General features: G+C 47.1%; 1 protein-coding gene across 1 annotated transcript in view; it reads right to left on the bottom strand.

The window, feature by feature from the left end:
- The window catches only part of LOC119402420 (staphylococcal nuclease domain-containing protein 1), a 143,847-nt gene extending 117,860 nt beyond the window's left edge, over positions 1-25,987 (bottom strand). The window contains exons 1-3 of the mRNA XM_037669565.2: positions 25,641-25,987; positions 16,853-16,993; positions 7,530-7,647 (exon numbers count right to left, since the gene is read on the bottom strand). Of these exons, the coding sequence (XP_037525493.1) occupies positions 7,530-7,647; positions 16,853-16,993; positions 25,641-25,706 (325 nt within the window). The 5' untranslated portion in view covers positions 25,707-25,987. The remainder of the gene's footprint in view (positions 1-7,529; positions 7,648-16,852; positions 16,994-25,640) is intronic.
- Between the last annotated feature and the right edge of the window lie 474 nt (positions 25,988-26,461).

Raw genomic sequence — 26,461 nt, 5'->3', positions numbered from 1 at the left:
CGGCACTCTCTGAAACCGAAACTGCGACTGGGCGCTATAGAACAGTCTCCAAATAATTAACGGTCGTGCGCTCGAGCAAACGAGCTTTCCAGTTGTGGGTCGTTAACTACTTATCCCAACAGAAAAAACAAGATGTAAAATTTTGGTGTCAGTGCTCCTTTAAGTCTGCCATATAAATGAACGTGTTTTGGAGCATAAATAGCATCATATGTTTCGACATTAAGGCTAACTGCTCACATGAATGCATGTTGCTGCTTGTTTCTGGCATATCACTGACTGATTGATTAGTTCTATTCGCTGTTGGAGCTCTATGAACCTATTTACGAAATCACCCACCACAAACGTGTAGTACAGTCGAACTCCGCTACAACGAACTCCGCTTCAACGAAATTTCCGGTACAACGAAAATTTCTCGGTTCCCCGTCAACAGTCCATAGGAGTCAATGCATAAATATGCTCGCCACAACAAACACTTTTTCTGCTGCCGTTCCGATTCAACGAAATTTGACGATGCCATTCCGGGCTCAAAAATTTTATTTACCGTGCAATAAACACAATCTCTGACATTTTGATGCATTTTAGAACATAAAAATACGAATTCAAAGCCTGAATCGTGTGTTGGAACCACCAGAAACCACCGCTGTTGACTGAGCACGGGGGCCGCCTTTGCTTGATAGCGACGGCGATCAGATTGCCTTGCTTTCACAACTGAGTTGCTTCTGAGTCGCAGACAATCTGAAGCCAAAGCTCAGTTGTCGACACGGGGGTGCAATCGCGAAACGATAGCTTTTCCGGTGCCTTTCCAATACTTTTCGTGCTTTTCGCACTTCGCTAGTGGTCAGAGCGACGGTACATCCGCCACATCCGCGTTATCAACGCGAGCAGCCCTGGGGTGCAGTCGCGGAATGGTGCCTTTTCCAATGCCAATGCTTTTCGCGCTTTTCGCGCTTGGCCAGTGCGACCGGTGGTCGGAGCAACAATTCGTCCGCGTTATCAACGGGATAAGCCAGCCGCGAGTGGTGATAAGAATACAGTCAAACCTCGATATATCGAACACGGACATATAGAATTATTGCCTATATCGAACGGTTCCTATATCACGTGGGAAATCGCATGCATTTTTAATTTTTTATTTCGAACGAAGTTTGACGTATAATGGATATATCGAACTCGGCCACCCCAAACCGCCCGCGCTCCGTTGACAGGCGGCGAGCTTTCCCGCCGCGCTCCGTTGACAGGCGGCGAGCTTTCCCGCAACTCTCGAAAATAGCGGTAGCGCGGTGGGCGTTTACGACTGCTGCACACATCGATGGCGCCGAGTGCGCCACTTGAACGTAGCGGCATACGCACGCCGCAGCCTTGCAGCAATGACGCACTGCACTTGTTGCACCAGCTCCTCCTTGATAGTATCGCCAGGCATCCGTCGCATCGGTCGTTGTTGTGCTCGTGTGTTAGGCCTGCCGCGCGTTGTGGTGTGTGTAGCGATGGCTGCAGACGCGAAGAAACGGACGACCCTGACTTTTGCAGCAAAACTGGAAGCAATCCAGGCTGAAGGCGTGGGATTCGGACCTGGTGCGTCAGGGACGGAAGGTATGCCTTATCGTCGATAACTGCACGGCACACCACACCGATGCCCAGCTGAGCAACATCGAAGTGGTATTTCTGCCGCCCAACACCACTTCGAAGCTCCAACCGTTGGACCAGGGCATTATCCGCACATTTAAGTCTATCTACAAGCGTCGGCTGATCGACATTTTGCTTGTAAGACTCCGGATGGGCCAAGATCTGAAGATCGATCTTTTGGGCGCCATCCAAATGCTCAAGGCGTCGTGGGAAAACGTCAAGCAGTCGACGATAGCCAACTGTTTTCGGCATGCAGGCTTCGGTGGACGCACTGACGAAGCATCAGTGGAAGAATCCGAGGAAGCTGAGTTGGCATGCACAGATGAAGAAAGCGAGCTCGCCGAAACGTGGAGCAAGCTGGAGAGCTTTGTTGGTGCGGAGCCGCAAAGCATGTGCATCGAAGACTTCGTTGGAGGTGACGACAGCACTGGTACAACGGCGGAGCTAACGGATGTAGAGATCATCGCCGAAGCTACCGCTAAGCAGCCGAATGAAGACGCTGCCGAGGTGGATCCCGCAAGCGCTGATGGTGCCCCGCTCCCGACACCAGCTGAGGTCGTAGCCGCTTTGGCCCTTGCGCGCCGCCACTGCAGCGCGATTGAAGGCACCGGCCTTTCACTTGTGGATCGCCTGGACTATGTTGAGGACGCAGTCGTCAAACACGCCATTGCCAACAAAAAGCAGGCTACTCTTTTTCAGTATTTTAAGCCAACACAATAAATACTTTGTTTGAATCTTCAAGTGAGTATTTACTGCACCACGATTGGTTCGTTGGTTGTTTTCCACAAGTTCTTGACGCATTTTTTACGTGATTTTTTATATCGAATTCTGGATATATCGAACTATTTCGCGATCGCCGTGCCGTTCGATATATCGAGGTTCGACTGTAGCATAGAATAAGGCGTAAGTCATCGCTCCGCGATAGCACGCCTGCATGTCGCCGTTGTCGGCGAATAGCTAGTGTTAGCGTATTGGTGCAACTGTGAAGTTTGTGTTGCGCGCCCGTGTCTGTTTGATTCATTCGCGGAAGCCGTTGTTTCTGCGTGCTTTTCAACGTGGCGTAGCTATGCATATACAGTAAAACCTCGTTATAACAAAGTTGAAGGGGGAGTCGTAATTACTTCGTTATAACCATTACAGTAGTTCGTTATGGCCAATATCCATTTCTACCGAGAATTAGCACGCAAGAGAGGATGTACTGACCACCAAATCCCACAGCAGCCCGCCAGGCAAACGAAAAACGGCCGTCGCACGGAGAAAAACTAGCAAAAGAAAAAAAAAAAGAAAGAACAGCAAAGAACTGCTACTTTATTCACGCCAAACTCGGCACACCAGCTGGCGGCTCACTTAGCAGAAAAATAGTCCTTAATAGACTTCTGCCGTGTCTTCCTCAGACGGATGATGGCTTTTTCGGCCGCTGCCGCTATGTCGAGTCCGTCCTCGCCGTCATCGTGAGCGCCGAAGAAGCGGCGCAGCAGGTCTGTCGCATCCAGCGCTTGCGCGGACGTCGGAACATCGGGTTCACCAACTCCGGGCTGTCGACACATTCGTCACTGTCGTCATTCACCACCCCTGTCACCGTGCGCACAATTTCAGCCTCTGTTAGCTCTTCGGTTGTCGCCGCGTCAGCATCGCCACTGACGTACGTGCAGAAGGTGTCGCAGTCGGGCACAACTCCGGCGTCAAGGAGAGCGTCCCATGACGCCAGGTCTTGGTCACCCGCGGCACCCTCATTGGCGGCAGCACCGATATTGCCGATATCTTCGCTGTCACCGCCGCTGTGACACCAAATGAGGCATGCCGGAAGCAGTTGGCGATCGTGCTTGCTGTTACAGACATCAAGCAGCCTGTAGCATCTCGATCGCCATGTAGAGGTCAATTGTAGTCTCGCGCTTCGTGCTCATATTGAGTAGAATTCGGTCGATTACACGCTTGCAGTACCGTGCTCAACGCTACGCCGAAATCTTCGGCAACTTTTTCTTCTTGACACCGGACTCAACGGCTTTCGACATAGCCGCCTTCTGCTCGATTGTAATCGTTTTGCGCTTTCGTTTGCCGTTTCCGTCGTCCATCTCTTGTCTAGCGGCGGGAACCGAGAGAGACGCTGTTCTGATGCACACGCTGTGAACGACAAGCAAAAAGGCCCGCGCCCATGCCGCGCGGTCGCCGTCCACGCGCGCAACAGGAGAGTGGGCGGGTCCATGAGTTTCAGTGGAAGGGGAGGCAGGCAGACGCGCACCCTCACGTGTGTTAGCAGGCGGCTCCTCGGGAGCGCGAGGCGCGAGTTTTGAATTACAGCATCCGTGATGGGACGTAAACCGTCGCGCGCTATAAGACATTGACTTGCCGGCTACCAAAATGGTCAGTAAATGCTCGGTGGGAAAAAAAAAGGTTCGTTATATCCATTGCGAGGAAATTTTAGCTTCGTTAAAACGAGGTTTTAAATACATGGGCGTCTATGGGAATTTCAAGGGGAATTACGATTGCTTCGTTATATCCATTAGTTCGTTGTATCCCGCTTCGTTATAACGAGCTTCTACTGTATGAGAATCGCATCGTAACGCTGCTGGGGACGCAAAGGAAGCAGCAGACACTTTTTGAATATTGGAAATAAAAGTTTCACTGTTCTACTAGCTCAGGTCAGCCATATTTTTTTCTTTCACTACAACGAAATGTTCGCTCCAGCGAACATTTTTCCGAGCACCGTCAATTTCGTTGCAGCGGGGTTTGACTGTATCACCTAATTCGCCATAACAAGTCCAGAGGTGGCTTCTTTGGGTTCTGTCTGAACGGTGTGGCACAATGTCCGTTCATTCTAGTGCTCACCCACTAATTTGAACTCCGCTTCAAACAATTTTACAGTCCCCTTCGAGTTCGAATTAAGGAGCTTTTACTGTACTTAGCTAAAAATGATGCACACCACACGAAGGACACAACGCAAGGAAGATAACACACAGATACAGCACTGCATCCGTGCATTTTCTTGCTTGTGTTGTGTCCGTGTGCTGTTTATCATTTTAGCTACATACCAACTTGCTCACGCATGCATTTTAGCGAAGTTTTACTACCATGCCAGCCAAGTGCCGTCCGCATCTCAGATACAGCCCAGGCAGAGAGGTATAAGTAGCACAAGTGAAGGTGTACTACCGTCGTTTTGTAACGGGAGCCAAATACAAGTCTATACATAGTTAATGAAATACAAACAGCAAGTACAGCAGTGTAGAGATGAGTACCATATTCCATCACATAATTATCACACGTATGTAATTATTACACCCCTGAATTTTGTTGCGAAAATTGGACTTTTTTTACTTACCCACATAACCATCGCACCGCACACTTGGAGTACAACATCCATGATGATTTTTCATTTCTTAAGAGGAAAGGCATGGCCTCCAAGATCTGTACAGTTAAACCTGCCTATAACAAACCTCTATACAATGAATTCCTCGATATTACGAAGTTTTTTCTATTCCCCGCCATTACTCCATAGAAGCACATGTATTTGCAACCTCTATGTAACAAAGTGGCAGCGGCAGACACCCTTGATACAATGAATTTTCGCCGCTCACAACCTAGGGATCTTGTCCCGAATTTTGTCACTTTCCCACGAGCAGGAGCTGCACGCATCTCCTGCAGTTACCCCGCCGACGAGAGCACGAACCATCGGTGTCATGCACTCAAAGCCCCAGCGAGGCGAGCAGGCAGGTGCCGCCGCGGGCACAGGCGTGCACCCCCCTCCTCCTTCATACCTCATCCAGCCGCTCGCAGGTGCCACCACACTAACCACGCCGGCTTTCTTGAAAAAAAAAAAAGAAAAACTAAAGAAAGAAAATCGCCTTTTCCGTTGGCAGCACCACTCTTCAGTTGTTGCAGTAGTCTCTGAACTGCACTTCGTTAAAGTGACACCGGGTGACGCCACTAAAAAAATAATCCTTGCTTCGTGTCGTTACACTTCAAGTTCGTGCTGCATATGGAGTTCGCTCTTCGTTTTCAACACTATGTGCACGTGCAGTTTCACTGTGCATGCATGGAGCAGCCCCTAGCAACGTGCAGCTTTTGCAATTTTTTTTAAATGCTAACAACTGTGTCGTCGCTACCGAGGAGGTGTCAGATTAGGTGCTGGTGGAAACTGTTCACGACCACGGTGACGACGACAGATCTTCGGAGGTAGACTCGTCACAGTCGTCACGCGCTTTACTGTCTTGCGCCGCACCAAAGGTTTGCGAGACCGTTGCCTTCGAGACTGGCTCCGGCAACGCGCCGTCGCATTGCCGGAGCCAATCTCGAAGGCCACAGCTTGACGATGACGGAGCAGCATTGTATTGATGCCTTATGAACGTTCAGTATTGCCATCACTCAAAAACAAGCAATAGAGCAAAATACGCAGTTTTTTGCCGCTAAATAAATGCTTTTGGTGAACTCTGCCTTCAATTCCCCTTGTGTTAGTTTGTGCGTTTATTTGCTGAATTTTCGTGCTGCAACTGGATGTAACGAAAAACCTGTTTATAACGAATTTTTTTCGGGTATTTATCAACTTCGTTATATCCAGGTTTAACTGTACTTGCAATTCGAAGCTGGTACCTATGGCATTTAAAAACTGATTTTGGTGCACACAGTTAGCAAAGGTAAGGCCTTCAAGATGTGTGTCGCTTGCCTAGAGCTCTCCCGTTGGCTCATCATCATTGGATGCTTCTAAACTTCCTGCGGCCTGAGGCTGATCACTTAGCCTTTGTGTTTCTTGTGCTTGTTAGTTGTCATGCAAATATACGACGTATGTGTAGTACTGTTGGTGCAGTTTATCTGCCCAAGGTTTTATCAATCGAAAAAATTTTGGCTGAGTGCTGCTGAGTAGAGTTTAGGAGGAGGCGAACCAAGGGCCGTATCTTCAGACGATTGCTTTTGGATGTACTCTTGGAGGCCATTCGGCTGTCTATGGGCCACGACGGTCTCGTACTGTGCCAACCGTGCCAATACAGCGAGCCAGGAACGTTATCACTAATAATATATCTGGGCTTTACCGTCCCAAAACCACGATATGATTATGAGGGACACCGTAGTGGAGGGCTCTAGAAATTTCGACCACCTGGGGTTCTTTAATGTACACCTAAATCTAAGTACATGGGCCTCAAACATTTTCGCCTCCATCGAAAATGCAGCCGCCACCGCCGGGAATGTTATCGCTAAGTGACGCCAACGCATCCGATGATGATCTCGCAAAAATATCACCAAGAGTGATCACTTGCCTGGCGTGGGAGCCAATTTCCTCATCAGTTGTAATGCCCCTAGATCGAGAAGTTTGTGGAGATGAGTTTGTTTGGGGCTCCACAAACTTTCCTGCTTCAGTTTGTTCTCAGGTGTATGCACGTAAAACTCTCCCACCCCGCATGGCACAAAGACACTGCAGTTGGGTTCAACGACTCTCCCACACAGCGAAGAAAAGGCACTCAAGGTAGATAGTCAACAAACATGGACTTCTTAACGCAGGATTTGACACAGTGGGACGGTCACTGTTTGCAGGCCAAAGGGGGTCACTGCAAGATAGAGTATCCGTGCCTGTGGTGCTATCGGCTACCACACAAAGGGGTTCCACCAAAAGCCTCTGATATGACTTGTTCCATACTTGAATTCTGCACCTCTGCTTGTCTCTGAGAAAACCGAATTCCTGTTAGACAGGACATGTTTTCCTGGTCCCTTCAGGTTCCTTCTAACAAGCGCATTACACAGCCATAAATTTTCACGTTTCAATCGAGGACTACTGTGCAATGCTCTTTCAATTGACCTACGGTGAACAGTAGTCCTCCTGTCTTCATTCTGGGATATCAGTCTCTGAGCCAGACGTGAACCTGGCAGCAACTGTCAGCCAACCCTGTGAGCCACAGAGACCACCAGAGCCCAGCACATACCTTTGCCCAGGTAGAGCGTGACGTAATCCCTGTCATTGACGCTGTACTCAACAGAGAAGACGACCTCCTGGCCAACCAGCTTCTTCCTCAGAAACTCACGGGCCTCCCAAGCAAAGGGCTGCACACACAACAGGACACCACGGTTACGTGCCTTCTCATCACAGTGTGACAGCTAAAGTTTTTCAAGTACATGACGTATGCACAAAACAGCACAATTTGGTTGCTATAAGGCTCTTTGCTTATTCTTGTACCTCTGTCAATCGCACACAATGCAGTAAAACCTCATTAATTCGAACTCGGTTATTTCAAAATCCCGCTTAGTTCGAAGGATTTCTGCAGTCCTGTATTTTGCAACGTAAATTTGAGTGGATAATTTGAAGAGGCGCTCAGCACCAGCTCAGTTAATTCAAAAACTTTGGGTGCCCATGTGCCAATTCCTGGTCCCGATTTCACCGTCAATCGGCGTAAACGTCGGCCCTTTAGGAGCCACAAGGCAATGCAATGTAGCGATACTAATGAGTGACAGGTGAAGCACCCCAGCCTCGCTGCTGCCAGCGCAAAAAAAAAAAAAAAAGAAAGGAAAAAAGTGGTCTCGTGGTCAGCTGAAATGTGCGCCTGCTGAAAAGAAGACGTGCTTCGCTGCAACACAGCAGTGACACGTGGGCAGTATGTCGCATGTTTCACGCAACACCAGCGCATCATGATTCATCAATTCTTTCTGTGAAAATATACTATACATAAAGGACGGTCTGACAGAATTTGTGATGTATGCGAACCTCTGATTGGCAGTTGCTCTGGCAATTTGCACTGCTGGCGGAGTTCTTGCCTGTAACACCTACTTCGAAAAATCAGTTTGAAAACTTCAATGATCATGCTTTCCAGCCAGAACACATCGCGAATTCCCTCACACTGGCCATCATTAAATTCTTGATTTTACCAGAAAAAAATGGGAACGGTTGCATCATGATGCAGTGACACTGCGAGGAGCAGGTGAGCAGCTGCCCACGTGTCACCACTGCGTTGCAGTGAAACACGTCTTCTTTTCCGCAGATGCAACATGCAGGCGAATTTCAGCTGTCCAAGAGACAATGTTTCTTTTCCACCCTTTTTTTTTTCCACTGGCAGTAGTGAGGCCTGCCGTTTCCCCGGCTTTGTGGCAAAATTGGGTCCGAGTATTGCTGGAAAACATAACCCTTGGAGTGCCCCGCCATGGTGGTCTAGTGGTTATGACGCTCGACTGCCGACCCAAAGGTTGCACGATCAAATCCTGGCCGCCACGGCTGCATTTTCGATAGCAGCGAAAATGTTTGAGACCCATGTACTTAGATTTAGGTGCACGTTAAAGAATCCCAGGTGGCTGAAATTCTCGGAGCCCTCTACGATGGCATCCTTCATAATCATATCGTGGTTTTGGGATGTTAAACCCCAGATATCGTTATTATAACCATTGGAGCCGCGAATTAGCAGACACAGCAAACGACCACCTCTGATTACGTTCAGTAATTCAAAGTTCTTTGTATTCCGCTTTTTGTATGTTTCGTTCATTCGAAAACCCGTTTAAGTGGAAGATTTTTCACAGTCCCAGTGACTTTGAATTAACGAAGTTTTACTGTGTTAGCTTTCTTGTGCTGCTTCACCTTGGACGTGTCCTTCCCCGATTAAAAAAAAAACGACCCTAAAGAGAAAAATGGCATCACTTATATAGCATACCACCCGTCCACAATGTCAAAGACAGCTTTCTTACTGCATGAAGGTGCTTGGTAAGCCACAAAAAAGAAAATACAGGCAGTGATGCTACCTACCAAGTTCCCATACTAACGTGCTTTGAGTTCATACTTTTTTGACGCCGTTTGCTAAGGCCTTCATGATTTCTTACCAATGAACTACATTGTGTCCCAAGCAAGCCATAAAATAAATCTGGCAAGTTTCACAAAGTTTTAGTAAGCCAATGTGGCCCAAATACAAGAAAGGCTGAAATCATTAATGTTGCCCAGGCATTCAGGCACTCAGGGTTTCATGTGAATTTCAAAAGTGAAACCTTGACCTCCATTATCTCTTCTAAGAGAGTAATTATAACTTATGAACATAAAGCTAATAACACAGCTTTCTCAAGGAATAATTTACCAATGCAAACTAGGGGTGTGCGAATAGTAGAATTTAGAACCAAATCGAATACGAATAAGGATCAAATATCATTCAAATAGTTTTCGAATATTAAGAGAACCATTTCCAGAACAGCCCTAGATTTACAGAGCAACTTATTCACTAACTTTAACAAAGCGGCACTGGACGCTTTCATCCGGTGTACTGCATAGCCTCGATAGTCCCGGAAAAGTTGGGTTGCATGCATCTTAGTAATTCAATAACTAAAACAACAAGAATGACCCCTCGCTGTTCTAACATTTCGTTCTTTTGGGGTCTTCCCGTCAGTACTGATTATTCGAAAAGTATTTGAAAGATATACGGTATTTCAAATATCCACTATTCGATTTGGGTGCCAGGTCGAACAGAACGCTATTCAATTCGTTATTAGAAATTTTCTAATACTTGCACACCCCTAATGCAAGCCAATTTAGTGTTTTATTTTGCAGTCCCTTTAAGATGCAATTCACATGACGCATGGAAACTTGAGCAAGTTGGTAGGACATAATTGAAAATAAGAACAGCGCAAAAGACAAAAGACTGACTCAGCACTGTGTGGTGTGTTCTTCATCAGTCCTTGTCTTTTGAGCTGTTCTAATTTTCAATTCACATGGATGATTGTACTGCTTATCAAAGTAAAACATGGTTTTTAATTTTAATAAACAACCTCAAGATGTATGTATCAATAGAAGTACCTAGAAAGAACATGATAGGCCCTGCCTATCCTGCCTTCTTAAGGATAGCAGCAAATTGCCTCAACGACTGAAAAAATAATCCCCCTCATGTTCTCGACCCTGTTCTCCGTAGGCAGGATCACCGGCTGTCCAGCTCATGATGTCAGTCTAGAATGTGCGCTTCTTGTACCCAACTATAGCATAGTGTGCACTTCATTCCTTTAGCAATGTAGTTAAGGGGAGACGTGGGTCTTAAAAAATGTTTTTTTAAAAGTTGGGTGAATGGCATGAAATTTAATACACTTATTCAGCTTTTTCTGCAGATTCAAAATCTCTAAGTAGATTTTTAATAGCTGCATTAGAACAAAAGATATGCAATTTCTAACACATATTTAACGGGATACTGAACAAAATTTTCGCCGCCGAGATAAATGATTCAATTGAAAGATTGGGTGCTGAAATTTGTTGAAACAACCTTCATTTCAGCCAGAGACTAGCAGAAAATAATGAATTTAATGCATTTTTCGCAAATTGGCGCGTCTAGCGGCTGCGCCGCGAACTAGAGAGGAAGTGACGCGAAACTCCGCGGATAGTGACTCGCCAACCGTGCTCGCAGCAAAATCGCTTACCAATCGACATCGCAAGCCGCCACCTGCTGCCGCGCGTCTCGCAAAACGTGTTTTCACGGTCGGGAAGGTGTTCTCCGTGCGTGTTCTCAACCAGCAGCCAACGACACCATTGCCGCGCTCTCGGCCATATATATTTGTTTTCTCAAGCGGAGCTTGCGCCCACGTCTACGAATTTGCCATCCGTGTTGTGTGCTGCTACTTAATGTGAACGGTGAAGCACCTGACACAACGCAGAATGCCTCAACGCTGTTCTGCGCTAGGGTGTGCCCTGTCATACCTTTCCAACAGAGCCGAAGCTTTGAAGGATATGGATTCGCGCTGCGCGCCCATCGCAGCCACCGTGGGTGCCTTCAAAGCGTGACTTTTTGTGCTCCGAACACTTCGAGGATAGTGACTATGAGTTACTGTGTAAATTGCTGGTCCCGGCTGCCGACACACGTTGGGCTACGGCGGCTCGTCTGGCTCGTCGTCCTTGCTGTCGCTTGACACAGCAGAACGGTCACACGCATATGGTTGTATTTGGCGCATCCGTTTTGAAGGCCTGTCGAACTCGGAGTCGCAATGACCGCTCGTGGAACCACTGTCACTCGCACCTTGCATCTTTGCACTCTCGCGACACGCTCGGTAGTTGTAGCGGTTTTTGAGGAATAAGCGCTATTTTGTTTCCTATGTGGGGAAAAGAGGACAAGGCTCAGCGCCACACCAGCCACCCTCAGTTCTTGAGAGGAGAGGTGGAGAAAGGGAAGTGGCAGGGCAGGTGAGAGCGTGCCGGTTGCCCCCCTCTTGCTGGAGCACTCGACGTCACGTCCGCCGACAAGCGCAGTGGCATGCAGCCGCCGCGCTCTCACAATCCACTAAAAATACGGCCAACTGCTCGAAATCACGTGAAATAAACGCTGCGTACAGGAACAGTCGTGTCGTCCGAGTCGAATGTAAGTGTTTTCGTAGCTTTTTCAAATTTTTGTTCAGTATCCCTTTAAGCATATTTCTTGTGGAGATTTTTGGCAACTTTGCTTTGTCAAACACAAAAACAAAGTATGTGGCAAGATTGCCAGGAAGCTGGTCTAGGCTGGTGATGCTATTTATTTTCCTATAATGTTGTTCACCAAATTATAATTCTCGATTATCAAAAATAGTATGCAGCAAAAAAATTTCACTCACATTTACGTCTATTTATTTTGCATTCAAAGTTTGTTGAAAACAATCGGATTAGCATCACCGGCTAAATCAGCTCTCTGGCAGCCTTGCCACATACTTTGTTTCTGTGTTTGACAAAGCAAAGTTGCCAAAAATTCCTGTAAGAAATATGCTTTTAGAGATTGCACATCTTTTGTACTAATGCAGCTACCAAAAATCTAAATAGAGATTTGGAATCTGCAGAAAAAATGGGATAAGTTTGTTAAATTTCGTTCAGTTCACCCTGCTAATAAAAGAAATAAAAAAAAAGACCCACGTCTCCCCTTAAAGGGGTCATGAACCACTTTTCCAAGTAATGACCTAATGGCCTTAGTATCGGAATTTACTGCCTCCCGAATCGATTGCCGCAAAAATTTCTCGAATCTGTCAAGAATCAGCGGAGTTACGGGGGTTTGGCACACGCTCTCGGCGCTTTCTCTCTTTTCTCGTGCCGACGAGCGCACTGGAAGCTAGACAGGGAGGGATGGCACGGGAGTAAGAAGTTACGTCAGCGCGCGTCATGAAACGCGATCGCTCTCCCGTTGTGATTCGCATGCGCGAGTGCGGCTTCCGTGTAAAGTTAGCAGACTGAGGAGTGCGGCGCGGGCAAGTGGCGGCACCCCGTGGCAAGAAGCGCATCTGATCCGGCTATCGGCCAATAAGCATGCTATGTCTCCATGACGTCAACGTGCAGACGCCCCGCCCACCGACGAGAGTGAGAACCGGCCTCTGTTTGAAAAGAGGGCGCCTGAGGAAACGGCAACTTTGCGCTCCGCTTGTGGCCTTTACGCGGCGCGCACGACTGTAATATTTTGCAGAGCAGTTCAAAGCCGTGTCAGCTTTCCGCAGGTTGTGTTTTTTCAACAAGCCCAAGGGGTGCTTCATGACCCCTTTAAGTAATACGACTCACACCCGGCCGCTCTAAAGTCCTTTAGCTAAGGGGACACCTGGAAAGGCGTTCATGTGCAGTGGCACATGACAAAGAAGTATCTCCCTCGCAGCAGAGTTCCTCTGCGAGAAAGCAGATCCTGCACCTACTTTTTGAACCTAAAGGGCGTTCTCTCGCACACAGTGTGCACAACTCGTCTAGGCACCTTTAATCAAAGGCTCCCTGTGCACACTGTACCCTAGGTGCCACCATAATCCCCCTGGGGCTGTTATAAATATCAGTGACCCCCCCCCCCCAAAAAATGCACTGTCGAGGCAATGACGTCACCCTTTATACCCCCATGCAACAGCCAGAAATACAGTAAGGTGATTTACTCTAGCTAAACAGCTATACTCTCCAACGCCCGCATCACGTCGCTAGTGCTGCCATGTTGAATTCCAGCAGCGTCATTCGCTTTGCCAATACTATTCTGCACGATAGTGTGCATTGGAGTCCACAGAATGGGTGCCACAAACAAAAGCCCCAACAAACCAGCGCAGCTTTTTAAAATCTTATCTGCTGCTTTTACAAGCAGCAACATTTTTTTTTTTCTATGTTCGTCTGAGCAACTGGAGCTAATCGTGGAGGCTGCAACACACCTAAGAACTTAGTGTGGTGTTGTGTGCCATTGGCAGAATTCTTTTTGCAAAGGGTCCTTCAAAGTAACAAAAGCACTTTACTGTAAAGTAGTTCACTTTAGCTTGAGTGTCCGGGGTATAACGGTGTGCATGACACATTAGAGTTCAAAACTAAAAGCACAACAGCGACAAGGAATCATCACTGGCATTGAACATTTGTGTAATCCAATCCAATAAACATATTACGCAGCTACAGCAATTTTATGTGAGGTTGCAAGTCTTTCTTAGGGTGCCGTGGTATTTAAGGCAAACAAGACTTACGATTCCTCGAAATATGAAAAACAGGGCGCATACTGTATAAACGCGTGTAAGGGCCGCACCCGTGTAAGGGCCGCACCCCATTTTTTTGAAGTGCATATTCTAAAAAAAAAAAATCCGCGTAAGAGCCGCACCCACACTTTCCTGAACCAATACGTATTCAAAATGCGCGCGCGCGTAAGCTTTTAGGCGTAGTCGATAGATGGCGCAAGGAAACGCAACCTCAACTGGTCCGACGGCGGCACCCCAACGACTTGGACACTCCCCGGCCTCGTTTTCGCGGATGACCTCGTGCTACTGGCCGAAAATAAGGCGCAACTACAGCATCTGGTCGAGACATCAGCCAACCATCTGAGCACTCTAGGCCTGGCCTTCAATCCGAAGAAGTCAGCGGTGCTCCAGTTCTCTGGAGATTGCGGCGAGGCTGCTCTGGTACTACCAAATGGCGAGGAGCTTCCCAGATTGGAGGAATACCGCTACCTAGGCGTGCTACTGTCCACATCAGACAAGCTCATAGCGGGGCATGAAACCCACTTGAGACAAGTGGCACAGCGAGCCAACCGCATACTGCGTCGACAATGCCTGTGGGGCTGCAGCCGATACCACATGGTGCGCGACCTGTGGAAAGCCGTGCATGTGCCTGGACTTACCTACGCTAACTCTGCCATATGTCTGTCAGCCCCAACACGGGATTGGCTGGAACGTGGGCAACGAGAGGTGGGCCGCATAGCCCTGGGATGCCATGGCCGCGTCGCCGTGGAGGCTATCCAGGTGGATGTCGGATGGTCTTCGTTCGAGGCTCGAGAGGCCCACAGCAAAATCTCGTTCGAATGTCGGCTACGGACCATGAATGACAACAGGTGGGCACGCAGGCTCTTTCGTTACATCTACATCAAGGGCATCCGCACTCAATGGAGGTCTAGAGTGATGTTCTTGAGGCGGAAATACGGCCTCCTCGACTATGTCGAAACTGGACCTGAGCGAGAGACTGCTAAAGGCATTCGTGACCGGGTTCGCGAGGCAGAGGGAGAAATGTGGCGTTCAGCCATGCTCCCCAAGACTACCCTCAACCTCTACCGGGAAAGCAAGAAAGATATTGCAACGGAGCCAGCGCTGTACGACAACAGCTGTGGTGGCGCCCTCCTCTTCGAGGCTCGGGCGGGCGCGCTGCGCACTCTCGACTATCGAAGCCGTTTTGATTGCGCCCCTGAGACGCGCGCGGCGGTGTGCAGGTCCTGCGGTCGCGAGCGGGAGACTATGGAGCACTTGCTCCTACGCTGTTCGAAGTTGACTCCCCCTACGGCAGAGGGCACCACCCTGCCGCAAGCCCTCGGATTTTTCGATGCGGAGGGAAACTGCTGCGGCAAAAGTGTGCGCACCACGAAAGCTCGCCTCGAAGTGTGGTGGAGGGACACAAGGCGGACACTCACGGCGGACACTCACGGCGCTGGAAGTGTGTGACCTCTGAATTATGACGTGTCTGTGTGTTTTTTTAACTCATGTTTTCTTTTCCTTCGTGATTTTTTTTTATATATGGCTAGGACACTTCATTGAGTCCACCCGTTGCAAAGGGTACTTGGCCACATTATCTATCTATCTATCTATCATCGTCACCAGAGTATATAGATATATATTTTTGGATTTTATTCGTTTAAGATGTTCGTGAAGTGGGCTAAAAGTTTTAACTTTTTATTAGTATTCATAGACCCGCCAACTAAAGGTTAAAGCAGGATTTTATCTTTAGCTTCTCACATCTCTATACAAACGCGCTGTCGGCGCTATCCATATCGGCATTAGCATCACCAACTTTGGCATGGCGTTCGCGTTGTTCGGTTTTTGCAGTTCAGCCAGCCGTTTGCTGTAGTTTTCTGCACTGTTCGATGACCTTCGTGCTAGCTTGTTTTCTACACGGCGTTCACGTTTTGGCAATATGGGCAAGTACCTGAATAGCTACACTGCTGGCTATAAGTTGAAGGTGATCGAGTATGCTCTCGAGCATGGGAAACGTGCCGCCGGCAGAAAATTCGACGTTGACGAGAAGTGTGTTCGACGTTGGTGTGCTCAAAAAGAAGCCTTGCGAAACACCAACAGCACTAAGCGCGCTTTCCAAGGAGAGCAGTGCAAGTTTCCCGATTTGGAAGAAGACTTGCACCGCTATGTGACTGAAGTGCGGAATGATGGTCTTGCACTCGCAACGGACATGCTGCGTGTGAAGGGACTAGCCTTGGCGACTGTAGTTGGGTGGATCCTATCTGCGTGGAGCTCGGTGTCGACGGACATTGTGTCCCGAAGTTTTAAAGTTGCCGGGATATCTAACAGCTTGGATGGCACGGAAGATGACTGCTTGTGGGGTGACGGCGCTTCGCAGCACACCATCTCATCTCGGACTCCAGGTCTGAGGACTCGCCGAGTGACGATGATTGAGCACGTATGTCACAAGAAATGTCGTATACTGCAATAAACGCTCTTCGTTCGCTAACTGGTGCGTTTTTACTTTAAAAAAAAAATGTCGCGTGTATGGGCCGCACCCTGAAAATTGGCCCTCGTTTCCTGAAAAAAAAAGTGCGGCCCTTACACGCGTTTATACGGTATCCCAACTGAAAGAACTACACTTTCAATTTCAGGCCACAAAGATCAAACGTGCAGTGCAATAGAGTAGCTTCAGGGCCCCAAGTCTTCACAGATGCATCTACATAATGTCAGTGAACCCATAATGTGCCACTGCATACAGCATGGTGAAAAAAGAGCACGTCAAGTAGGTGAGAAGACGAAGCATAGCTACATCACCTGCAACTGATCGCCGATCACGATCAGCCGCGCTGCATATTAATCATTAACGTGAATGAGTGCAGTCTTTTTTTGGCAATGTGTCACGCACCTCATCTTTTGTCTCCGCAACCGTCTCGGTGGGACGCTTGGCAAGCTTGGGTGCAGTGATGTTGGAGATGTAGAGGGTCTTCTCGGGGGGAGGGCCTCCGCGGGGCTGCCCACGGATCACCACAGTGTCGCCCGAGAGCACCTGCAGAACACAGACAGAGCACATCTCAACCACGTGTCCCTGACAGTGACTCAACGATCAGCTGAGCATCACGAGGCAGCTCAACCAAAAAGACAGACACACAGACGAAATTTATCAATAAAGCCTAAAGCAACGCCAAGAAAGAAAAAATGAGGCATCCTTCATTAAAGTACAACTTGCAATGCCTAAGCATAATGCCGACTCTGACAGTGTCCTGTCTGTTGGCCATGCTATCACCCCACTATGGATTCTGCTAATCATTTCAGCACAAGACAGACAGCTGGCGTGTGAACCTTGCACCTCGTTCATGCACTGACACATTCAATTATCTTCTTTGCCCTATGAACTCATCCTCTTGTGAAACGTTATCATTTTCAGGCTTTCCTGAATGCTCTGCCACACTGTACCTACATTATGATGAGAAATCTTACCTAGACGGCATAACACACACCTGAATTTCTTTTCTAGACTAGGATTTTTCTATAATAATCATGTACACTGTGATGTTTTGGGTATGATTAAATGTGTGGATACATTTACTTGTTCACTGCTGTAGCCCAGAAGGGCTTGCAGCCCTTATAAATAAATATGGAGTCATTGAAATGACTAAAAATGCAACAACTCACTGACAAAGCTGCAACGTGAGCTTGCACAGAACTCTACTTCATAACAAGGCCAATGAATCGTTCCAAGAGCATGCTTAAATCCATGGCCCAAAACTGAGGAATGGGTTAGCAGAGCTGACTACACTAACATTCATGACAAATGCCCTCCTTTTTTTTTCGCTTTGCACGTAGCTCCACCATCGTTAACACATGCCCCTTATAAGCTATTTTATTTTGATACTTCGTGGGATGCACGACTTTCTTAAGGTTGTTTTCCTCACACAACTCTTGGGTCTCTCATAACCCAGTTTCTCCTGATGGCGATTGCTGCGCCTAGACTGGCACATAGTGGAGCAGCAGTGCTTTGCGACGGTTTTGTGACTTGCGCAAGAGGAACTCGTTTGTTTCTTGATTTGGCTTGGGATCTACTCGACACACCCGGCGTGTAGCTCCATAGAACTGTGTCACGAATGCCTTCCCCATCCTTCAAGTTTGCCTCCATTTGAAACGCTTCACCCGCAATCTACGTAGGCAGAAGATTCTGGTAGAGGTGAACATTACTCACTAAATACCCTGGCATTGTGAGTTGAGCTTACTGAATGAATTCCATCCACACACTACTATTTTGAATGTTCAAAAACTGTTGCGATGGTAGCTGCAGCTAACATACATGAACATGCAAATGTAACCATGCACGTACTAAGGTTACCAAACTTACTTGCATAAATATAAAGAATGTATGAAATAGCATACAGTGTAATACTTAGCCATCTTATATTAGTTTGCAACATGTTGCAATGTTTGCAAAAATATTTTGTTTGTATCATTGTTTTCTTATATGACATGCTCTTTTTCATAATTATACCTGAATGATTCCTAACTAGCCTCTAGCTAGGCATTCAAGATGCATTAACTACAAATGTGTTTTTGTAAATTGCTTTATGTCAAGAACATTGGTTGTTGTCTTTGAGTGTAGTGCAGTAATTATAACATGAAATACATGGACAAAAACAACCCCTTCTGCCCGTGGGATCTGAACCCACAACCTTTGAATTACGCATCCAATGCTCCAGCAATTGGGCTATGACAGAAGACGCTTCCCTGTCGACTTCGCTGGATATTTCTGCATGTGTAATCCCTAGAAGTGTGGCACACACTTTTTGCCAAAGGGAGTCACATGATCTTTGCACGAGGTGGCAGCTGAGCAATAAATAAACCTGTCTATTTGTTTGCCACGTGCAGTGCCCGCTCTTCCTTGAAGGCAAGAGACGGCACATCTTAAAGTATTCTCGAAATGTCAAATGCAGCATCAACGTTTTTGTGACATTGCTCGTAAAGAAATAAGTTAAAATGCTGAGCATAAATATCTTAATCTCATACATGTGCATAAATCACATTATCAAATGAGCCACAAAGCATCACGATTTCTTTGAAACTTCAAATACGTGGGTAATGAAACCGGGTCATAGAAACAGATATTGCAGTACTGTTAAGCATTTAATGAGCAAGAAACGTAAATTTTTCATTGCAAGAAAGATGTGTTTTTGGCAACAAACACAATTCCAATGACCACATCAAGCAAAAATAGGTGAAGCACATCTATAAGATGGGAAAAGTTATCAAGGGAGGAATTATACATTACACATTCCTTCAGTGCTCGGTTTGACATACATATCTTCATCCACCGAAAGCACAAGGTACCTACAATGTGAAACCATTAGTACAGCTTACTGACATTACAGAAACACAGTTTCTGTGATCTTTTCTTTTTTTACTTGCCTCGGTGGTCTAGTGGTTATCATGCAGGTCACAGGATTGAATCCCGGCCGTGGTGGTCGCATTTCGATGGAGGCGAAATGCTAGAGACCTGTGTACTTAGATTCAGGTGCACGTTAAACAACACTAGATGGTCAAAATTTCCTGAGTCTTCCACTACACCGCCTCTCGATCATATTGTGGTTTTGGGACGTAAAACCCCAACAATTATTATTATTATTATTATTATTATTTTCTCTTTTTTTTGCCAGTACTAACACATGGGGCAGAAACTTTGCAAGTAAAAAAGAATGCAAAAAGAAATTAAGGACCATGTGGCATGCGATGGAACAAAAAATGATAAGCACAGTACTAAGAAATAAGAAGAGAGCAATGTGGACCAGTAAGCAAATAGGGGCAGCCAATATTCCAGTTGAAGTTAATGACATGCAATGCATAGGACTGAGAGCGACGGAATGGCCACCAAGGGACACGGCTGAGGATTGAAGAGTTAGGTGGGCTGATGAAACTAAAATTTCCAGGCCTAAACGGCTTGCAAATGATAGGGTGAATTGGAGATCTTTGCGAGAGTTCTTCCTATTGCAGTGGGCATAAGAAATTATATAGCCTGATGATGAACAAAATTTCTCAAAGCTTGGGGTATGGCCATAATGAGCAAGTGCAGAGACTACGACATGCGTTTTGAGTATGTGCCATCCATTCCTTGCGTCTTTGTCCAAATCATCTGTCCTAACATTTTCCAGTTAACATGTCTGACTAGCCCAACAGTTGGTACCATCAACTTAACAAAAGCTAACCAAGATTTGTGACTGGGAAGGCACAAAGTTATGACAATTCAGGAATAGTTGCTTCATACAGACACGAAATACCTAGTTTATGAAAATGTGACTCAGTATGTGGATGAAAAAGTGACAGGTATTTTGAGAGTGGCCGCAACATAAAGGACATAATTGCAAAGGGCAACAGGGATAGGGTTACACGACCAGGAAACGAGCTAGGACCACTGGGATCAACATTCTGAAAATGGAAAAAAAAAGCGACACATGGTCAAGAAGATATAAGACAGAGCAAACGTGTGTGTGTCCGAAGGCCTAAAAGAAGACGGTGAGATCTAATGTGCCAGAACCCCAATTTAATTACGACGTGCACCGCAGTGGGGTACTCCAGATTAATTTTGACCAACTGTGGTTCTCTAACGTGCATCTAGATCTAAGCACATGGGTCTCTTTGCATTTTGCCCTATGGAAATGCAGTCACTGGGAATCAAACGTGCATCCACTTGTTCAGTAACACAACACTAAGTCACCACAACAGGTCTTCAAAGCATTCCTTTCATACACATATTTTGCGCAGTTTTGACATTCATAAAGAGCTAGTCGGATGCAGGAAAGAGAGTATTGCAGAACACTGCTTTGCAGAAACAGAACACGTACAACGTCAGTGAAAAAGAGAAGCTATTTCAACAGTCATCCCCCCGGAATGGTGCGATTCGCAGTCCGACCGACAACTTCAGGTACACTAAACATCTCACATGACAGCACGTGCCCACCAAGCGCAACTGTTAAATTGATCAGGCAGCAGCAAAATGGAACGTTAGCAGAGGGGCAGCAGAAATCATGTTCTTTTATACTGTGGCTCGTATTGTCGTCCTCAGCTGCATTTTCAGTCCCTTGCACATTCATTCCGTCGCATTAACTGCCCATCAGTATTGTGCAGTTCGTACTACGTAACCTGTCACGGTCCATTTTTTTTTTCTGTTAGTGTCAACTATACTCGGTTATACAACCTAGGAAAAAATGTAAGCGCAGCCCACAGAAGCATGGCGCACCTGCCCTTTACCTGTGAAAGACAGTCAAGCTAGGAGCTTTCCACTCAAACTGCTTTTTCTTGTCTAATGAATATTCTACCTTATTAAGAGTAACAGAGTGACGTAAATACCACGCATATTATGTTAATACCACACATAAAATGTGAAGTTCACCCGCTGTGATGGTCTAGTGGTTATGGTGCTCAACTGCTGACCCAAAGTTCGTGGGACTGTATCCCAGCCACATTTTCGATGGAGGCGAGAATGCTCGAGGCCCGTGTACTTAGATTTAAGTGCACGTTTAAAAACCCCAGCTGGTCGAAATTTCCGGAGTCCTCCACTAAGGCGCCCCTCAAAATCATATTCGCGATGTCCGTAGACGGTAGCACCGCACAGCGGATGGAGAGACAAACGCCACGAGGAGGATTAGCAGACGACGGCGCGCTTTCACGTGGCTAATGCGGGCCCTGCCAACACCTGCCGTGCAGGCAGAGGGGTTTTTGTTTGCCTTCTTCGCGCTCAGGATTGTCAAGAGTGGCAATATCCAACGTACAAGCACCATACTCCAGTGCACAAATAGAGTTCTCAGCAAAAAGATGCCACTTTCTTCTAGCGAAATGCGTCGATGAAAAACACAATGGCGACCGGATGCGTGGTAACGTCTAAGCAAGTATGCCCAGCGTCATACTTTCTAGGAAGAGCAATTAGGCTGGACACAGACAGAAAACACATACTCACACACACTCTCACACACGCGCACGCTATGTTTAAACTTTCTTAGTGCAACTTTCCTGTTTTCTGAGGACCATTCGATTGTAAGATTTTCGGAAGTCATGTTAGTCGAGTCAAGTTTTGTGGTATTGTTGTTAAGCTTATATATGTTAGTATGTGCTAAGAGCCTCATAATTTCTGCCACCCGCCTCACCCCTCAGCGAATGAAAATGTAACTTTCCTAACAAAACTGCAACAAATTGAAAAAAATAAAAAAGCTCTCTCATACCCTACACACAGTTTTTTGTTAAATATTATTTGCATATAACACAATCACTGCAATAAGGCCCCTCTCAGAGTGGAACTGTGCAGATGTAATATACACCTTTTTTTTAGAATAAATGGTGCAGTAAATGATTTGTGTCACAAGCTTAATGCTCATTATAAACCAAATAAATCATCACGTGCTCAAAGAAGGCATCCAAGTTTAAAAGCTAACATAATTCCTTTACTGCATTACAGCTTGAAGCAATCTGTTTTTTGCGAGTGACAAAGTGCCATGTATAGACGGTGCGTTTATGCCCAGGCCTTTCCTTTTTTAAAACTGTCTGATACCTTTCAAGACCTCATGTGTACATCACACTACATGAAATAACGCAGCCGCTGTTTAATTGTTAAGGAATGGCGTGACAGCAGCCAACAGTGTGCTTCGTCGCCACATTTATTTAAGGGAAAACCGAAGCGGCATCTGCGGACGCCAGCGGGTCACTACAACGAAGAACGCAGAGGCGATCGACGCTCACAAATCGTGCTGAGCCAGCTTCTTCGTCTAAAAATCTGTGCTCATTTCCCCCTGTACACAATCGTAATCCATTTCAATGTGAATCACGATGTCGCATAATTAAAGCAGCATGGTGTAGCACATTTGACAAAATGTGCTCTATAACACGCTTACGCGCCTTCCTACTCGCATGCTATCCTCCACTGGACCGCCATGTTGGTTTACGCCGAGCGCCACCTATAGGTTGCAGACTGCAAATAGTTGTTCTGGGACGTAAAACCCCAACAATTATTATATTATTAAAATGTTAATTTTGGCTGAGCAGTGATATCCGAATCCATGAAGAAATCTACCGGGACGTTCAAGTTTCTGATAATATAATAATATCTGGGCTTTAACGTCCCAAAACCACAATATGATTATGAGAGACGCCGTAGTGGAGGGCTCCGGAAATTTTGACCACCTGGGGTTGTTTAACGTGCACCTAAATCTAAGTACACGGGCCTGGAACATATTTCGCCTCCATCGAAAATGCAGCCACTGCGGCCGGGATTCGATCCCGCGACCTTTGGGTCAGCAGTCGAGCGCCATAACCACTAGACCACCGTGGCGGGGCCAAGTTTCCGATATAAAACCAGCAACATAGAAGTGTGTCTACATGGGAAAGTCGACTACCTGAATCACTGCTTAAGTTCTCAACGTCACGAAAATGAGTACGAGCTATTGGATGGAGCATTTATGCAAATTCTGCGTGCAAGGGACTGCAATGGCTGTGGATGGAGCTGACATTTTTTTCCTACGTTGTAACCTACTATAGGTTATCAGCTATACCTGCTTGTTCTCTGATCCATTGTGCTTTCTTCCTATCAAATGGCCTTTTATAGTGCAAAGACCAGTTAAGATGAAACTGTTAATGGCACAACAGCATCATAGCAAGGAAAAATGTCAGTCAGTGAAAAGCAAAGCATGTCTGAAGTGTACTACATGTATGAGAATTGAGACGGTGTAAACCGAGGCAAGGCTCGTATAGTGCTCCCTTTTTGCAATGTAGAAGTGAGCACCTGAGAAAATGTAACACTTGCTCCAAACTGTCTGTAGACAGTGCCTTTGTGAAGCTGTTTGCCAGAAGACTAAATGTTCCGAAGCCAGATATGTACCACAGACAAGTAATCCGATTTCATGATTTGTTTACATCTCAAACAAGGTAACAGCAGGAGGGCATCAATTGAACTGAAAAACATAGCCAAACTGTCTATGTTATACCAGGATTAGATTCCTGCTAGAGCAACAACAGCATACAAACAGCTTCGTAGAATGTGAGCAAAATTCTAATGCTGGTGTCACACGAGCACCTATGATAACGATCAGGGCTGATCCAGATTGGATTACTTGATTGCAATGAACAATGTATGCTGCTCGATGGTACAAGCTAACCCGCATTCGTATTGGTGCAGATGCGAAATCACAATCTGGGAGCCACATTGCGATGCGCGGATTGCAATCCTCTTGATCTAGATTGCAATTAAATGTTACCACGTAGCAACACCTGATAAAGATCGAGCCTCAACAACAAACTCAAACACTGCGATTGGTGAAATGGTTAGTGCATGTATTTGTCGGATCTCGGAGCTGTAACTGCTGTAACCATCATCCTTCTGACTTTATTGTTATTTATGAGCCTCTATTGAACTAAATTTTCCAGAAATTATACGTTCCTGATGCACAAAGACAACAAGATTTTCTGGAAACTCCCATTCGACGGAAATTGTTGGATTTCTTAGTGCAATATTTGGTTCAACACGAGCGATTCGAAAAATCTGTTATTTGATGAGGATCGAAATTCACACACTGAAAAGCATGCCCATGCTCGTAGCGGTCTAAAAACAAAAAAAAAGCTGTTTACGCTTAGCTCCCAGCCAAGTCGCGAGTGGCATGCCTGAGTGTAACAAATACCGGCTACCGCGAATGGTACGACGGGCTATCCGACCTGTCGTGCCAGCGAAGGGTGCGGCTACTTTGCGGCTACGCCACTCGCACCCTGCACCTCCGCGCTGTGCCGTCTCCTAAAGCAAAAAAGATTTGTTGATTTAAATAAACGTTCGTCGAGAGATCGCTACAGCGCCGAAGTAAATGCCGAGCACTTCCACGGAGGGACGGACGGTGAAACAAGTTGTAGGCGCACGCCACGAGAAAAAAAAAAGAAAAAAAGAAAGAAACCGGGTCAACACTACGCCACGACGACGCCACACGGAAGAAACCCCGAAGCAGCAACCCTCGCTTCAGAAAAGCCTTCTCTCTCGGTTGACCGAAACCACGTTGTCGCCACAACTCGGTTCAAGCTGCGATCGCGAAACGGGAACCTTACGCCGGTGCGAGGCGAGTGCGGACGTCCTGATATGCTCGTTCGCGGGAAGCACAGGAGTCGAAAGGTTGAGGGGGGGGGGGGGGGGTGGAGGCTGTCGCACCGCACAGAAAAGAAAAAAAAAAAAGAATCGCGAAATAACGCCACCCGTGCGGGTTCCGTACTACGCCGGGAACAGTCGCAGGCACCCGAGTCAACATAGAGGCGACAAAACATTAGAAAGGAAAAAAAAAAAGAACAAGAAGCGCCGCGGTCGAAACGTGTGCGCTCGACCCCACGTTTGCTCGACCACCAACATGAGCGGGGAGAAACGCGGTCCGAGGAGCGAACCTGCGTAGTAAAAGCGCGCAGGTGTAGAAACAGCCAGCGCATTCGTAGTCGGGACGGCGGGCGCTGAGCTCGGACACGGTATCGCGAAGCGGACCGGGGTTTAATCGCCACCGGCGATCGGAGGCCCGAGTCGCGAAGCCGATCGGCGGCCGAAAGCGTTATCGGCGCGGTAGCGAACCCACGCCTCCATATGGCCAGGCATGCCACTACCGGTTCATCGCTCGCTGCAAAGCACCGCCGACGAGCGCGGGCGCTCGTCCCTAAGAAGCACTTACCTGCTTGACGATGCAGCGCTTGAGCGGCTGCGGCTGCTGCGGTTGTGGCGGCTGCGGTGCGGACATGACGGCGAGAGGCAGGCTCAGAGCAGGGACATGCAGAAGAAGAGACGAGGCTGACGTCCACACGTGCTAATGCTTGCTGCCGCTGCCAATGGCAACCGAAATCGAACCGTCGGTCACCGGGGTCTCGGGCTGAAAGGAAGATCCGCAAGGCAGAGACCGCACGGACGCGTACACCTGCGCACTCGAGCTGGGGTTCAAAACTCCGAAATACGGGGTCCAACAACGGGGACACGACTCGGGCCGCTTCAGCTGATGTGGCCGGTCCGGAGGGAAAAGGACCCGACGGATACGCTACGGACGCCGCTTCGCACCCGGCAATCGTGTCTCTGATTGTTTCCTTTTATTGGAAATAAACTAGCTTCGTTTCTTCTAAAAGTTGGTTTGCTATATAATAAAAAGAAAGTTTACAAAACGTATCTCAATTCGGGTACTAAACTAATGAAGTCACGCGTGTACGCCGAATTAGTACGCTACTTTTGTTTACAGCATCCACGCACGCAGTCGGCAGCACTACACTATAGCTACTATAGCAGCACGAATGGCGAGCGGTACGTGAGGTTGACTCGCTGCTTCGTTGTGGTTTGACATGCTTACGCGCATTGAAATCATTGAACCTCTTTGGTAGCTGGTGGAAGCGAGCGGCATGCTTACGTTAAAGAGACTGGGCGTGGAAACGCGGACGCAAGAGTGAAGTCAAGACACCACATCACAAACGCTGTCTTGACTTCTCTCTTGTGTCCGTGTTTCATAGCTCG

Source organism: Rhipicephalus sanguineus, chromosome 8 (genome assembly GCF_013339695.2).
Source record: "Rhipicephalus sanguineus isolate Rsan-2018 chromosome 8, BIME_Rsan_1.4, whole genome shotgun sequence".
In the NCBI taxonomy this organism is placed as follows: Eukaryota; Metazoa; Arthropoda; class Arachnida; order Ixodida; family Ixodidae; genus Rhipicephalus; species Rhipicephalus sanguineus.
This window is presented reverse-complemented; position numbering and strand designations above follow the sequence as displayed.